At 35.9% G+C, this 17556-nt stretch overlaps 2 protein-coding genes across 2 annotated transcripts; both read right to left on the reverse strand.

Moving 5' to 3' along the window:
- Nucleotides 1–3085: 3085 nt before the first annotated feature.
- PSBP-1 (photosystem II subunit P-1) lies at nt 3086–6124 on the reverse strand. Its single transcript, XM_006843497.4, has 4 exons — nt 5818–6124; nt 5447–5679; nt 3723–3770; nt 3086–3563 (listed from the first exon to the last, which is right to left on the reverse strand). The coding sequence occupies exons 1-4, from the start codon at nt 6059–6061 to the stop codon at nt 3303–3305; spliced, it is 786 nt and encodes a 261-aa protein (XP_006843560.2). The 5' UTR covers nt 6062–6124; the 3' UTR covers nt 3086–3302.
- Nucleotides 6125–9722: 3598 nt separating this feature from the next.
- Nucleotides 9723–12553, reverse strand: LOC18433407 (uncharacterized). Its single transcript, XM_011624846.3, has one exon. The coding sequence runs from the start codon at nt 12384–12386 to the stop codon at nt 10383–10385; it is 2004 nt and encodes a 667-aa protein (XP_011623148.2). The 5' UTR covers nt 12387–12553; the 3' UTR covers nt 9723–10382.
- Between the last annotated feature and the right edge of the window lie 5003 nt (nt 12554–17556).

Consider the following 17556-nt stretch of genomic DNA (forward strand, 5'->3'; position numbering starts at 1 on the left):
TGGCTGGATGATAAGGAGAAGATAGAACTTCTATGTTGTAGGGAAACATAAAAAGCTTTCCTTATAAAAATACCCTCTGATTTTTGTTTTTTTGAATTTATATATATTTTTTTTCTTTTTTCTTTTTCCTTTTTTCTACCCCCTTCAGACCTTCAAGGTCCTAGTGACAAGAACTTTGGACCAAAGTCCAGAAGATTTTTTCTAACATGACTTCACACCTTCAAATCCCATAATTTCGGAGATTAAAAGTCCAAAGTAAACTTATGGAGGACCACCCTGACCATTCTTTTTCACTAAACTTGTTTTTGGCTCCCAATTTTTACCAATTCATATCATGTATCAGTATCATGTCCATTCATAACTCGCCATCACATGTATAGGTAACCATGATTAAAAAAAATCCAGATAACTTGGAAGAAAGTAAAAATTTGCTGTGTGAAGCGCTCTCATGAGTTTTAGAAATAGACCTTCAATGTCTGAAATCAAGTATTTTAATGTGACTTCAGATTAAACAGATCTAAAGTAGGAATTTTGAAAAAAAAAAAAGAGACCAGTAAATAGAAGAGATAAAATTAGAGAATTTTTATAATAATGAATATTTAAGGCACATGAACGTAAATTTTTCTCATTATTTTCATTTCACTCCTAGGGGTGGTGTGCATTGCCCTGATTATGTGCAGGTCAAACTAGTATCGTTAAATTCGCTTCGCTTTAGCTACAGAGGCAGAAGCTTTCGGATTTTAGGTCTAGACTGAAGTGAAGCGAAGCTTGTTGCTACTGTTTCGGTCAGATTCAAGTTTGCTTCGGGTCGATTCGGCCGAAGCTATATAAAATTTTTCTATTTTTTTTATTTTTTTTAAAATATTTCCATTATTTTTAGGGTGCGATTTGTATAGAGCCGAGGCTCTAAACAATAAAAGTAAAGCGCACCTTTAAATAGTGTCGAGAAATTTGGTTTCAATACTGAAAATCTTTGTGATAGCTTTAAAACATATTTTCATCTTTAGCTTCAAAAATAGTGTAGATCAAGCAGATCTATGAAAACTTGAAAATTGACGGTCTAAAAATGCATTACAAGATGCACTATTTCCAAAACTTGAAATCCATCTTTGTCCCTCATGTCCATGCATCTTGATGTTAAGGTCATCAATTTGAGGATATTTGGGCATCAAAACAACCTCTTCTTGTAAAATTCTTAAGGTGCACTCTAATTTGATTATTTAGGGCCATAGCTCTATATAAACATTAATTTTTTCTATATATATATTTTATAGATAAATATCTAATTATTTATATTAAATAAAAAAAGTCCAAAGTCTTCTCTCGGATCGGCCGAAACACCGAATTGCTTCATTTTTATCACCAAACTGAAAAATACTATGAAGCGAATCTGACAACATTGAGTCAAATTGAAAGACCGCTTATTTGTAGGCTAAACAAGATGACCTGGATGGTCACCACTTTTCTAATTCTAGTCGAAGGCCAGATTAAATTACGACTCCATTTCCTTTACCGAAGTATAATGCTTACGTTTTACATGAGAAGTAGGGGACACTTCAAAACCCTGTCAAAAAGTGTTGTTTTGGTGCTTAAACGTTTTTTTGAAATTAATCACCTCAATCTCAAAAATTATGCTTATGATTTTAAAAAAAATGAAAATAAAAAAATAAAATAAAAATTCAAGCGCTAAAACTTGTGTACATTATAACATATTAACTAAATTATCGATTTTCAAGTATTTACTGATTAGTCAGATTTAAAATATTTTTGAAGCTTCAAATTTGATAACTAGAAATGAAATTACACTGTCAGGTTACCACAAGGGTTACTGGCATCAAAACTACTTTTTTTTGGCTGGTTTTGTGGTACGGGTACACTCTAAATTAAAGCCTAGGCCTTAGGCTAATCGCACCCTCTAGGTTAGCCTTATCACATGGAGTGTGTCCAACAGTTTCCCTAGTTAAATAATTGCTTAGATATATTATTTTCACATACTCGGGATTGACATGCGTTTGAAATACTATTAAAAAAAGTAAACTTTATGCATATTAAGCAATGAAGTTATTGATCATCATCATCATTATCATCAGAATTTTTTTCTAATTATTTGGGGTCGGCTATACGAATTATGGTATATTATTCTACTTTATCAATAGTCATACTATCAGTGAACCCATAAATCCTCATATCTTCTCAATGATGCTAACCGATAATTTCAAAAAATATGGGGCCTAAGTTACCACTTTCTTTCACAAATAATGGGTTGAATGATCTACAATAAAGAGTCAAAGACAATTCTAGAAATATCATTTTCACAACTTTGAGAATTTAGGCCTCTAGATTTAGATATCTTGATGGCCCCACACAGCCTCATCTTTACAAGCATCCATAAACATAGGTGGCACCCTAAAAAATAGGCATATATAAATGCCCCCAATAATATCTCTGATTTTCAATGATAGACTTTAAGCTATCGACGGAACACCGTTGTCGGTGGCAATTTGCCAATAACTAGAGTTTAAATTGTAAAAAACACCCATGAATAGTATCACACCAAGCTAGCATACCAATCTTCTAAAGCAACTTTAAAAGAGCTTTATCCTTAACCCAAAAAATCCAAAGATTTAGGCTCTTGTGTTCGAATGCCCTTAGTTTGATGGAAAATATTGAATTAATGTCAAAATCTTCCATGGGTTTCCAATCTCAAAATCTCATTTCTTTTGCATCAACCCCCGTCACCCCCCCCCCTTCGGTTCGTGGTATGTTTGATGCACTGATGCCTACAGACTGTTGATGCTAACATAGCTATCTTTGAAGCTCAAAAATGTATTTGCAGGTTATTGATTTTCTTCATGTGGCTCAGCCAATTTTGTTAATCTTCAATTTAAGGATGAAATAACATTTATAGTCCTTGATGCTTCTAATTTGCATGGATGCCTTGGAAAGACAATGTTTTGAAGTATTAAATTATCTTCCCCAAATAGAAATGCTTCCCTGTTGCTTAAAAGTTTCTTATCCCATAAAGATTGGTCTATTGAAACTTAAACAATGTACCTTGTGAACTCTACTACATTCTAAATGGAGATTGCAGAAACTATAGATTCACTCTGAAATTGGGGTCATTAACAAGCCATACATTCGTTCTTACATAGGGACCTGAGAAAACATCTAAAGCATAACATGAGGATTCCTTTATGATGCCCAAAACCCGAAGAATACACAACATTACTATTAAACATGGGGGATGAATATTTTAGTCTAGGTTTTAGAAGGAGGATCTCTTCTTTTCAAGATATCAGCATTCAAGCAACATTGAAGGAGCTTGCGGTGCTCTCGACGAACTTCCTCGCACCCTTGAACCATCTCTTGTCACCAGCTTGTGCCTTGCATATGTACAATTTGCCATCAGACACAGTAGCTATAATCAATTGATGCTTGCCACCCTCATCGCCATCTGCAGTCCTAGTTAGAACTGAAATGCTGTAATATTTCTTTCCATCAATCTCAGGGGTTGCGGTTTCCAAGATGTTTGCAGTGGCCACAGCATCGGGCTCGAATCCACCCTAGTGTGCAAATTTTCATGAGCAATTGCGCAAAAATGAGAATAAGATCGAGTGATTTAATGAAAACTTCAACAATCAAAACTAACTCCATAAGCCAATTGCACAAAACTAAGAATAAAATTAAGAATACGGTTGATGTTTTCAAGCATCAATACTTACCTCTGCATCAGTTTTGCCAAAATTCTGTTTCCCAAGCAAATAATCAACCTGCAAGGGGCCATCAAAGGTTAGTTTACATGGTCAGGCAAAGATAAGGCTAATGTGCTTGATTGGTATGCGCCCATAAACTTGAACAAGTCCTTATTTCTACAACAAATAATGAGCATACTAAACAGTCTATGTTTTCCGAACTCGCTTATGACAACTCTTAAAAGTAATTGATAAAATAAAGATAAATAGAGAAAATGGAAGCTAATATGCTTTCGGCAACATTGGAGGGCGAGCAATACTTGTTTTAGCGGCTCATCGGAATACAAGTATCGCATATCACAGACAAGACATACATGCATTATTTAAAAAAAGAACAGTTTGAATTTTAGGTGACATTATACTTGTATAATGATGACTTATATTCAAATTAGACCGTTGTTGGAAAAACCGGGCGATCTAACCGCTAACCGTCCGGTTAGATCGGAACCGGCTAGTTCCGGTTTTGGCCTGTTTTGGTGATCGACCAGTAATTTTTTTAAAAAATAAAAAATACATATATAAATTCCCCAAAAATAAGAAATTTGGTTTGTAATACATTTTTTAATATTTTTTATATTATGACAAAGATTAAAAATTGTTTTGGTTATTAATACTCACTTTAATTCGATAATCGATAATCGATATGTTAAAATCCATCTTTTTTCATTAATTTTCATATGCATTTGAATGTGTTTTGTTTTAATCATTCTTTAGTAGATTGTTTTTTTGGGAAAAGTTTACATAGAGCCTAGGCTCTAAACAATCAAATTAGAGCCTACCTCAAAACGTTCACTAAAAGAGGTTGTTTTGATGTCCAAATATTATCAAATTGATCATCTGGACATCAAGATACATGGACAATTGAAAACCATGGATTTCAAGTTTTGGAAATAATCCATCTTGTAATGCCTTTTTAGACAGTCAATTTTCAAGGTTTTCAAGTTTTCTTAAATCTGCTTGATTTACACTATTTTTTAAGCTTTAAATTTTATAACCAAAGATAAAAATATAATTTAATTTAAGGTTATCACAAAACTTTCTAGTATTGAGACCTTATTTCTGGACACTATTTGAAGGTGGGCTCTAATTTGATGGTTTAGAGCCTCCGCTCTATACAAACCGTAATTTTTTTTTTTGTATCTTTTTATTTTTTCAACATTTTTTTGACTTGACTGACCGACTTGCCCGATTAGAACGGTTGAATTGACCGGTTTACCGGTTAACTAAGCTAGTTAAACCGCTTCCGGGCCATGTTCGATTAACCGTTCAGGTTCGATTTTGCGAACATTGTATTAAACACATCATGTTGACCTTAGTGTCTCGGCACCCCTATATAAACTATGGACATGCATGTCCATGATACATATATGCTGTGTGTAATCCAAGTGTAAGTGTCAAAAAGGAACATAGAGAAAGAGGTAGAAAGATGAGACAGAGACAGAAATCAATACTAATAAAAAGTTTTTGGGATGGTATCTTACCTATGTTATAAAGAGATCACAATTAGTCCTGGCTATGAGCTTGCGGCTCATCACGTAATTTCACAATCTTTTTTTTGAACTTTAAATGACGCTCTTACTTGGAAATGATTGGAAATCTAAAAGACAAGAGTATATATGTAACTTCCTTAAATGGTGTATACTTTCCTAAAAGTTTCAAGGTATACAGAGAGAGAGGGGCTTGGAAGTAGTTACTTGGGCGAGGAATTCTTCAGGAGATCCATATTCAGTGATGGTCTTCTTGCTGTTTGGGGTGACCATGACGCTGACGTAGCTGTTCGGGTCGAAGTTGTCTTCGTATCTGAGTACCTGGCCCGGGAACTCCACCTCCTTGCTGGGGTTCCACTTTGCGGGGATCAACAGCTTGAATCCATCTCCATTATACGGCAAGAAGTCTGTGTTTGTCTTCGGCTTCCCGAACACGTTCGCTGCACACACAACAAACACATGCCATGGGCAACCCAACTTCAGAATTCAAGTTCTCTTGAGCCCAATTTCTAAGTTTCTCTCTATGAAAGACACCACAATTTGAACCATCGCTCTCTCTAGGTTCATTCATTGCTTACCAGCTTCTCCATAGGCAGCATCAGCAGGGGACACCTTGGTGCTCACCGCCGCCGTGCCCACCAGCACAGTGAGCGCCAACCTGCGCGACACGGTCAAGGCCTGAGCCTCCTCAGTGTCTTGCTGTTTCTGAGCCCTGCACACCACCAACTGGCCCACCTTGGCGGCCACGCGGTGCGATGGGCTAGCCCTCGGGTGCGCAGATGGCGCGGGGTGGCGCAAGAAACAGGCGGTGGAAGAAGCCATTGATGGTGTTTGTTTTGTGCGGAGAAGATGGAGGGGGTGTGTGTGTTTTTTGATTTTGGAGGTGAGGAAATGGATTGGATTTGGGCAGTGGATGAAGAGGAGAGACGGGATTTGATGGATAAGGTACTGGGGGTTGTGATTGGGCCAGCGTGGACATGGTGCTCCACTTTCTTCTGCAATCACCTTACAGTCTATTTGGGTAGGAAAAGATTTGATGGTCTGGCGGTCCACCGTTATTTACATTTTACTCACCCTAGGGTCAATTGGGAAAATATAGAATGAGTGAATTGCATTCATTTTATTAGGGCATGTGTAGGATGATAGTTATTATTATCTAGAATATATCATCTTATCTTAAATTAATATGGGTGCGGTTTTTATATGGCCGACCGAGGCTTTAAACACATCAAAGAATCAAAGCAAAGCACACTTTCAAATAGTATCGAGAAATGTGGTTTCAATACTGAAAATCTTTGTGATAGCCTTAAAATATATCTTCATTACGGATTATAAAATTTAAAGCTTCAAAAATAGTGTAAGTCGAGCATACCTATGAAAACTTGAAAATCTTGAAAATTGACGGTCTAAAAATGCATTACAAGATGCACTATTTTCAAAACCTAAAATTCATTTTTTACTCATGTCCATGCATCTTGATGCCAAGACAATCAATTTGAGGATCTTTCAGCATCAAAACAACCTCTTCTAATGAAAATTTTGAGGTGTGCTCTAATTCGATTGTTTAGAGCCTCGGCTTTATATATATCATATAATTAATATACTCTTGAATAATATTATATTGCTAGCTATCTGGTATGTACCTTGTAGTATATATAATATAGTTTAATTACCTAACAGTTTTGGTAATTTTCAACCATAGTTGGGCTAAAAATAAGTGATTTCCATCAAGTTATTTTAAATAAAATAAAATAAATTTTTTTAAAAAATTAAATTTATATGTTCAACTCCCCATAAGTTTATCTTCAATAACTTTATAAAGAACATTATCAAACTCCAAATTTATTAAAACAATGAATTATCGATGATTGAGTACATCAAAACATGCCCTCCCTCAGCCTAACAAAAGTTTTGATGGAGTTCACGACCACGTATTCACCTTTCTCGATCAAAAAATGTAGTGCTTCCATTATATGTCGCCCCATATACATTTTACAGGCATTGACTATTTGGAGCTCAATCTTTCTCCATTCCCATGGTTAACAATATCCACTTTTATGCCACTTAAAAGTGGATATGGAGAGCAAATTGCATGCTTGCTCCCTCGGTAAAAATCCCCCATTAGGACTAATTTTCAGATCTCAAATTTTGGCGATGCAATTTAGTCAAGATCATCATTAAAAATATGGGAAGAATATAATGAGAGCATTTACCTTCGATGCAAGGCGGTCATAATTAATCTTGATCATTGAATGTGAAATTGGGTGGCTGCATTTATTTCACTATCAAGTTCAAAGTTCAAAAAGAATTTTTTCGAACTTTGTGACACACCCAAGCTATTAGATTTCATATCGGATGGTTTATAAGTAAAGACAATGATTTCATATAACTGTCGTATAGTACTATAATGCAACAACCTTAAAAAATCATCTGATGGCATCTAATGAACAATCAGAAAAAAAGAACAAATTGAAAACACAATTTAAACAATTTTTTTTGAGCCCAATTAACATAGGCCGTTCATTTTGGTGAGATACTTAGATCTAGGCCTTAGAAGGATTTTTTTCATTTCCAATTTTTTTGGATGGCTTTATTATCATTAGATGAACATTGTTAAAAAAGAAAAAAATGATTTTGAGTTTATAAAGGCTAAGATATTGAAATTCACAAAATGAACGGTCTAGATTCGTTTTTGGAGGGGACTCATTTTGACCATATTTAGGGTTCAAATTGAACTTTTTTTTTTAGGAGTATTGATTATTGAGATGAAGAGAATGTGTGTGTAAAATTTGGGGTCATACAAACACCACAAACATGGTTTTCTAGAAGTGTCGTTGCATTATACTATGATACAACCGTTGCATTGGATCATTGTTCTATAAGTAATTATGACCTCCCTATACCAAAGGCAAATGATCTCACTGTATACAATCCCTAAAAACATTGGACACTATGAGACTACCATAAAAAATAAAAAAATAAACCCAGGATTAAACATCATGCATCAACTTTTCGGGACATTCAATATACGTGCTTAGGTACTCAAAATCTTTGTTTTATAAATTGAAATTATTCATCTAGTGTTTTGGAAGGGAATACCAAGATTAAGAAGAAACAAAAAAATCCTTCTATATTGTCCTTCTGCCAAAAGGAGCAAGTGTTTAATTTACTTTCATGGTAAGATGGTGTACATGCACATCGAAAAACTCTCCTCACAATGTGATGTAGGGACTTCAAAAAGAAACTTCTAAGCAAAACACAAGCACACATTGAAGGAGACCTGGGTTTCCTTTCCAAAACCCTAATAGGGCTAGCTCCCTTTTTTTCTTTCCTAAAACCATGACTTTGGGCCTTTCACAAACCTTATTTTAACTGGGCTACAAAAGTCCAAAAAGAACCCTGTTCCTCCATATAAAACTACACAATCCTTTATGAAGAGAGAAAAGAGTAGATTTAAACTGGTTTAAATGGTTTTCTAAATCAACTTAATTAGTTGAGGATTTTTGCGAACTAATCATGAAATTCATTGCTTTCGCGTCCAAACTAGCCATGAAATCCATTGATTTCGTGTCTTATCAATACACAAGCTTAAATGGAGCTTTCCCTCAATTTATCCATGAGTTTGGAACGATTTCAAATTAGTTCTATTTCAAATTTCCTGCCAAAACTCACTAGTAGTAATTAAAACATGGAACTGCCCTTGGCAGTCTTTGACCATGGTTATGCCCGAGAGCTTGCGCTTTGGCTGCAGCTACTCACTCCAAACCGCTTTGTACTTCTATTTCACAGAAGTTCGACATGAGTCAATACTTCCACCCACTCCCACATGCTCCACCATTTTTCATCTGAGGACAACAGTGAATTTCGAATTCTATATTTCAAATTGAAAAGATAGGGGATACTATGGTGGGACTTCTTTACAGTATCTCTGGTTATTCATCACCTGTTGCTGTACTGCATACAATACGATGACTTACTGCATGGGCTTGTGACAATGAAAAAATGCCAGAGCATAGACAGGGAACTGATGGGGCAAGACTTTTTGAGGGGCAAGGGATTAGGGAAGTTGCATTGGGTAATGGCAATCAGTCAATGACTTCCTACTGTCGAGTTATTATCAGCGAAGCTTGGTTGGGATGGTGATGGAGTCTTTCTCTTCTCTTTATTGGCTTTTTCTATAGATTACAATTGACTTATTGTATATCTTTTCCCAAATTTTGTGCAATGGACATTTTTCAGTCTCTAGGCTAACTATTGCTTGAAACTATGGATCCTCCAACACAAAAGGATGACAACAGACAGTTTCCCTCACGGAATCCAGTCAAACTAGGAGAAAAGTACATTACATACATTATCCTTATCTGGAAACCAGAGATATGGAACATTGGAAAAGATCACCGTCTCTTTTCTTTTTCTTTGTCCAGGATTTTTACAGAAGAGCCACATACTTTAGAAAATAGCCTGTGTCTCTAAACTGTGGAAGTCGGCAACAGTCACCATGTTCATTTCCAATGATCCATCAACAATCATTTCCATGTTACAATCTTTGGTGCCAAAAATTCATCAAATTGTCGACATAAATGGAGATTTACAATTGAAGCATCTTATTCGAAATAATAAGATTGAATCTCTATGATACATCGGCTCAAACAACTCTAAACCTAACAAGATGAAAATATGCATTTCTTTCTTGGACCCCAGATATCCATATCTTCCCAAACTCACCAAAGGAATTCAGAGAAACATCTTTTCTCCTAGTACATTAGGTTATTTGAGAAGGGATACCACCAAATGGACCTCACTCAAGCTCCATGACCTTTAGTCCAATGTGGATGGTGGAGAGATCCAGTATGTTCCAGGTTAAGCATTTAAAATGTCCAAAAAAAGAACAACCTGAGCCCACTCAAGCTCCATGACATTTAGTCCAATGTGGATGGTGGAGAGATCCAGTATGTTCCCGGTTAAGCATTTAAAATGTACCAAATTAGAACAACCTAACCTACCATTTTCATAAAGAATTCAGCCTCTTGGCTTGGAGGTATAAATGCCACAACATATTCTCCATGGTTCCAAACCCAGTTTACCAACAATATCGTGGTCCAAGATAGCCATGCCCCTGAGTACCTGAGGTAAACAGAGATTCTCAAAGCTCTCCAACTCTCATCACTTTACTCAAACCAACTAAAACAACATGTATATCAGGGGCTTGTGGGTGAGTTTCTTCACCAGCAAGAAACCTATGGACTGTACCAGTGATCTCAATCCAGCTGACCCCTGGTTCCTTAACCATGCACCTCTCTCTCATCTCTTCCCTCACAAAACCCACATCTCCCCATCTCCCTGCCTCTGCATAAACATTGGAAAGCAATATATAGATCCCAGGATTACTTGATCCTAATTTCCGAAGCCTCTCTGCAACAAGCAAACCAAGCTCTAAATTCCCATGGTTCCTACAAGCCCCAAGCAACGAGGCCCATGTGCTATCCTCAGGCTCAAAAGGCATGAGCCTTATTAGCGCATAGGCATCTGTAAGCCACCCAGCTCTGCCCAATGCATCGATCACACACCCATAGTGTTCAGTCCTTGGCTCAAGGCCCTCCTCTGTCCTCATTAACTCAAAGTAATGTAATCCCTCATCAACCAAACCTGCATGACCACACGCAAATAACACACCTAAGAAAGTTGAGTGATTGGGCTTGATAGAACCCATCAATTTCATCTTACTGTAAATTTTCAAGGCTGACTTGCCATGTCCATTATATGCAAGACCCGAAATCATTGTATTCCAGGACACGAGATCGGGGTTTGACATGTAATTAAAGACTTCGGAGGCGTGATCGATGCACCCACACTTGAAATACATGTCTATGAGAGAACTTCCTGCATAAATATTGGAGGATAGCCCCATTGAAATTGCTTGCTTATGAATCTGCTTACCCATGCCCAAGACTGCTAAGCTCCCACAAGCGCTAAGAGCACTAGTGACTGTCGAAGAATTCCATTTCATGCCTGCACAATGCATCTGATTAAGCATGATCAAGGCTTCCAAGGGCAACCCATTTTGCTCGTACCCCGAAATCATAGCATTCCATGTTATAGTTCCTTTTTCTTGCAACCCATCAAAAAGCAATTTACCCTCTTCAACTTTTCCAACAGAAAAATAACTAGAAATCATATTTGTAGTCGAAAGGAAGTTTTGAAAGGGCATTTCATTGAAAAGTAGTCTTGCTTCTTCAATGAGGCCACTTTTTGCTAAAACCCCAATCATTGTATTCCAAGAAATTGTGTTCTTCTCCGGCATTTCATGAAAGATCTCCCAAGCCTCATCAATTTTGCCTTCTCGAGCATAGCCCGAGAGCATCGAATTATATGAGATGACCGACTTTCCTGGCATTTCATCAAACAACCGCCGAGCTTCACACACCAACCCAGAGCGCATATACCCCGATACCATCGCAGTCCATGAGACCTCGTTCCTCTCAGGCATCTCATCAAATAGCCTTCTCGCCTCATCGACCTGACCACTGTCACAATACATTCCAATCATAACGGTCCACGACACCACATTCCGCTCCGGCATCTTGTCAAATAATCGGCGAGCCTCGAGTACACATTTGGCAGAGGCATAGGCCTGAAGCATGATAGTCCATGACACCACATCACGACATGGCATGCTCTCAAACAGGGTATCGGCATCATGGAGCATGGAGTGGCGCACGTAACATGAGAGCATGGAGTTCCAAGTGATTTGGTTTCTTTGAGGCATTTCATCAAACAATTTGCGCGCATCTGCAACCATAGAGTGCAACGCAAAGGCATTAAGGAGTGTGGTCCATGTGACCACGTCTTTAATGGGCATTTTGTCTGCAACACCGCGCGCATCGTCAATTCGACCGGATCGAGCATGAAGTGCAATAAGGTGGTTGCCATGGCGCAGGGATAAGAGAGAAGGGCTTCTAGGGTTGTCAGAGAAGGCGTTTGTAGAAAGATAAAGTGAGGGTTGGATTGTGGAGTGAGGGTTTTTGGGAATGTAGGGGTTGTGAGAATGGGAAATTGTTGAGAAAGAAAGTAGTGGTTGGGTTATGAAGAAGGGGATTTTGGGTATAAAAGAGACGACCCATTTGAAATTGTAGGGTTCTATGATCATTATAATACAGAGAAGGGGAGTTTTGTGGAGCTGAGAGATTCATCATAGGTCCGTAACACAAATATTTTCTCTCTACTTCTCTCTCTGCCCTCTTTCATCAGCCACTTCATGATCTCTCGAAGACGCGAACCTTAGATTTTGGACCTGTGTCAGCAAAATCGAATCCGAACGGTTAATCGGACATGGGCAAGAAACGGTTTAACCGGCTTAACTGGTAAACCGGCCGATTCAACTGTTCTAACCAGACAAGAGACCAAAAAATTGTTGAAAAAAAAAAAAAAATGCAAAAAAATATCTACTAAAATATGAAAAACATATAAAGAATGATTAAAGCAAAACATATTCAAATGAAGTTGAAAATTAATAAAAAATAAATTTTAAAAGTGAATATTAATGACCAAAACAATTTTTAATATTTATCATAATGTAAAAAATATTAAAAAATAAAGTAAAAATCTAATTCTTTATTTTGGAAATTTTATAGATTTTTTTTTTTGAATTTTTATTTTTAAAATACAGGCCGATCACCAAAACCGCCCCAAATCGGAACCTGCAAAGGGTCGGTTTTGATCTAACCAGGCGATTACCGGTTAGATCGGGCAGTTTTTCAAATAATTTTTTGGACTTAGTATTCTTGTTTTATGAGACTTGAGTATTGGATATAGAATATACGTGATTATTTTTAAATTTTAAAAATAAGGAAAAATTATGTATACCCTGGACCATCATGGTCTCTTCGATACTTTTAAACTATACATCTAATATAATCATATTATTTATTTTTGCAGCCACATCCAAAGAAGAAAATATTTTTATTTTGGACAAAAATACCCCAAACTTACAATTCTCTCTTCAAAGGGAGAGAGAAACTATCTCAAATATTTTACAATACCAAATATTTTACTATCTCAAAAATTTTATAGAGAAAAACTATCTTGAATTTCATGTTTTTGGGATAAATAAACATCTTATAAACAGACTATTTCAATTTTTTAGAGAGAGAATTATGGGTTTACATTGAGGATATTTTCATCTAAAACAAAAATATCCTTTTTCTTAATGTTAAATAAAAATATTTTCTTCGTTGGGTGGGCTGCAAAAATAAAATAGATGGTTGTTTGAGCATTGGTTTAAAAAGTGCTTAAGGTAAATAGTCTAGGGGATTATATGGATACATTAAGACCCTAGCCATGAAACAAGGATGCTGCAATTTGAATTAATAATTAGCTAATAGTTTTTAGTTTTTTCACGTGTTATTATGACAACCTTGGATTGGAGTATAAGAAATTTTATATGAAAACATCAAGACTTTAGTGTTTAGTGTGTGGGTTCCAAACTCAGGTACATAGAGCTTTAGAACATAAAAAGAAACCTCTATGTTTTTTGTATTTTGAGGACAAATTGTCCTTATGCACATCAAATACAATATCAAAAGGACACAAATATCGTATTGAGAAAGCGCTCCTGCGTGCCAAAAAAAAACGCATCTTTTGCCCTATTTCACCCCACCTTTTTCCAACAAGCAAGGCCTCATATAATTTGTTTAGATGCGAGGTAGTCTTGTATGACCACATTGCCCTATTGTATGTCTGGTTTGATGGGACATTGATGTAGATCAAAGATTTGGATGATACAAGATTTTTATTTTATTTTTATTAATTTTATTTTTAGAGATGTGGGTAAACTTTTTTTTTATTAGGATTAAATGTTAAAAATAGGACTTTTAAGTTAGTTTGATAAAGTCTACTGTTTTAGAGAAATGCATTTTTTTATAAGTATAAATCTTTTATTTTTGTCGATCGGTTTTCTTCTTTCTTTTGCATTTTGCATGAATTTTTTTAAGAAATTTTTGTTTATTAGGGCATTTTGCATGAGTTGTTTTTTTTTATGAAACTTTTGTTTCTTAGGGAATCTTTTTTGTAGAGTTATCTTATGAAAAGGAAGTTTATTTTTTAAGAATTAGAAAGGAGGTTTAGAAGGAGAAGGGACTTAGTACGTTATAAAAATTGTTTGAGTTGCTTTTTTTAGGAAAGTTTTGTTTCTTAGAGTATTTTTTCTTTTGTAAGGTTGACTTATCCTTTTTTTTTTTGTAAGGTTTAACTTGGAATAAATATTAAGAGTTGTCTAGTTGGAAGAAAGTTTTATCTTTTAAGAATTAGAAAGGAGGTTTAGAAGGAGAATGGAATTACGAAGTTGTAAGCTAACCAATCAAACCCAAGCCTTTTTCCTAACTGGATGAACTTCTACAGAAAGAAGGACGTCCTTTGTATGAGTTGTTTTTTAGGAAAGTTTTGTTTCTCAAGTACCTTTTTCTTTTGTGAGGTTGACTTATCCTTTTTTTTAGTATGTTTAACTTAGGAATAAATATTGGTAAAGTTTTGTTTCACAGGATATGTTTTTCTTTTGTGAGGTTGACTTACCCTTTTCTTTAGCATGTTTCACTTAGAATAAATCTTTTACTTTGCTTTACTTGAAATAAATATTAAGAGCTATCTTAAGGGGCTAGGGTCGTGGTGTAGCACCCTCACATTATAGTCACCACATGGTGTTTTCATTCCTACCTATGCCACCCCATTAACATTTTATAAAAAAAATTAAATCTTAAACTATTTTAAAAATTGGTAGAGGCTAGTCTTCCTCATTGAATTAACAAAAAATAAAAAAATAAGGAGAAGGGGACGGTGTATAAAAGGGAAGAAACTCTACAAAAAGAAGGGATGTCCATTGTACTAGGGAATCTTGACGAATAATGTTTTGATGTTGTTTTTCACATAACGTATGGAGAGAGAGTTAGATAGAGAATGACAAGATGCGTCTCTTATTTACTTTTGATGGTGAGTGAGGAAGTCTCGACTCCCTTTGTTTGTGCTTCCTTTTGCTATTTTTTTCGTAGTTTTTTGTTTCTCTCTAAAACACAACTATATTTGTTGGATATTGGCAGCTGGTAATTTTCAGCTACGTTAGACACCAAGAACATTTTTTAAATGAATTCATTCACCTTGTGATCATTTTTTAAAAAATAATTTTGATTTCTAAGAACCTTAGGATGTATGTTAATCACTTAATCATGACACATAAAATAATTTAGAGCATTTTTTTTAAAAAAAATATCTCCATATCTTTTATGTTTAAGTTTCATTTTTTGATAAACCCAAGGTTTCAAAAAATATCTTCTAACCCTATGGTCACTTTAAACTTATGTTTTAACCTAAACAAATGTGAGAAATACATGTTATTCTAAACCCAATCATTTCTCTCTCTTCACTTATATACCCCAAATTTCTCTCTTTCTCTATCTTCCTACGTCTCTCTCAATCTCTCCCTCCTTTCATATTTCTCCAAACACCTTTCCCTCTCCTCCCGTTAACCTCTCACCTCTATGAAGTCCTTCTCTTTCTTGAGAAATTTAGGAGGATAGCTTTTATTGAGAAAATATGTCTTTTTAGATTTATTTAGCCTAAAAAAACAGGTTTAAATTAGATCAGGGGGTTAGAAGAAATAAAATATACAATTTTAATACCCCAAAGTATCTTTTAAAACCTTGGATCTATTATGAAATGAAACTTAAAAATAAAAGGTATGGAGATATTTTCTCTTTTTTTAAAATCCAAATCATTTTTTTCTTGTCGATCTTGGAGATGAATAGAAATGATTGGAGAGTATTGGGGCAAACCAATCCCTTCATGGTGTCTGGGGTGCAAGACTCGTGTAATGTTGGAGAGAGGGATGTAGGGTTTATGTGGCCTTTGAAGGCCTTATGAGTGTCTATTGAAACATTTTTATTATAGGGAAACATAAACTCAGTGGGAGTGTGATCCCTCGAGGACCATACTAAGCACATGATGTTTGCCTATATCGGACTGTGCTCATCGATCTAGGCCAGTCGGTTAGAAAACCCAACGTACTTGGGCATAAAGAATAAAACCGATGAGGGTTTTAGGTTAGCCCTTGTGAGGTTGGAGCTTATGCCTAGATGAGTGAGTCGTTGTGTCTGATGGTAGGCCTACTGAGACGAAGGCCAAAATATCATCTATGTTCCATCACACGGCATGCATATCGATAGATCGTTCAGAAAAGCTAGATATCCACCTTTGGGTGAAGCGTATACATGTGCGAGAGATACCCTTATGCACCATAGAGCTGTGGTCACATCAGATCGTGGTGACTTTGACTCGTCTCTAGGGGAGGACCTATAATCCACAGATTGGGATTGCGATCCCTTGATTCATCAACCTGACTTTGGTGACCCGCTAATGAGCCTTTGCTTGGACTATGGGTCATGGGAAACACTGGGTCGGTTCGATAAAGCTAATGTGATATGTAGTCCACAGTTGAATGTGAAGTACCCCATTATTACAGATTAAATTCCTAAAACCATGTGGATCATTTTCTCATCATATTAATTTAATTGTATTTATTTTATTATTGAAATGTTTTTAGCTTTATTATTTGAATTGTTTTTAATCTCTCGATATTTTATTTATGTTTTTTGGACTTATAAAAATACAATTATTGATTTTACAATATTATAAAAATTCATATATTAAATTGTTTAATTTTAAAATTATTTATAAAATTCCATGGGGGGACCAAAGTGCACATGGGCCCACCATGTGGCATGTGGGTGGGGGCCCACATGTGCCACAAAGGGGTGGCACGCCCCACCCCTTGGATTCTCTTGTTGCTTTGTGTTCAAGTTTATTAAATATAGTAACTTTGATTTGTGGCTTGTGGTCAAATCTTGAAAGGGAAATATTAACCTTATCTTATTTGGTAGTATTTATTTGCTTGATAATTATTGACATGTCCTTATAAAATATGTGACATGGATCATGCAATTTTATGGAATGCATGATATTTATTTTATTTAAATGTATTGATGGGAAAATGGTTTAAAGAAATGAGGATAATAGTCCAAGCATCTTCCATAATGTTGATGATCTATCTATAGAAATGATGACTCATATCTCTCACCCCACAAGTCACCTTGATCAACAATCTAGATTCAATATCATGAAATAGGTAAACTATGGGAAAACCCTAAGAAACCCTAAACCTAAATATCCACTATAAATAGGGGTGCTCTCCCCCCAATCTCTACACACAACCTCTCTCGCTCTCTTCTCTCTCTCACCTCTCTCTCTCCTAAAGGAGCAGACCCCGCTCTCTC

This window comes from Amborella trichopoda, chromosome 8 (genome assembly GCF_054954075.1).
Source record: "Amborella trichopoda isolate Santa Cruz 75 chromosome 8, AtrichopodaSantaCruz75HAP2 v2.0, whole genome shotgun sequence".
NCBI classification, from domain to species: domain Eukaryota; kingdom Viridiplantae; phylum Streptophyta; class Magnoliopsida; order Amborellales; family Amborellaceae; genus Amborella; species Amborella trichopoda.

What these genes read in the sequence shown, in the direction of transcription:
- PSBP-1 (XM_006843497.4), bottom strand. Translation starts at nt 6,061, where the DNA reads ATGGCTTCTTCCACCGCCTGTTTCTTGCGCCACCCCGCGCCATCTGCG. An exon ending in CTGAAGAATTCCTCGCCCAA is followed by an intron (nt 3,771 to 5,446) that starts GTAACTACTTCC and finishes GGCCCCTTGCAG; the next exon opens with GTTGATTATTTGCTTGGGAA. An exon ending in TTGGCAAAACTGATGCAGAG is followed by an intron (nt 3,564 to 3,722) that starts GTAAGTATTGAT and finishes TTTGCACACTAG; the next exon opens with GGTGGATTCGAGCCCGATGC.
- LOC18433407 (XM_011624846.3), bottom strand. Translation starts at nt 12,386, where the DNA reads ATGATCATAGAACCCTACAATTTCAAATGGGTCGTCTCTTTTATACCC.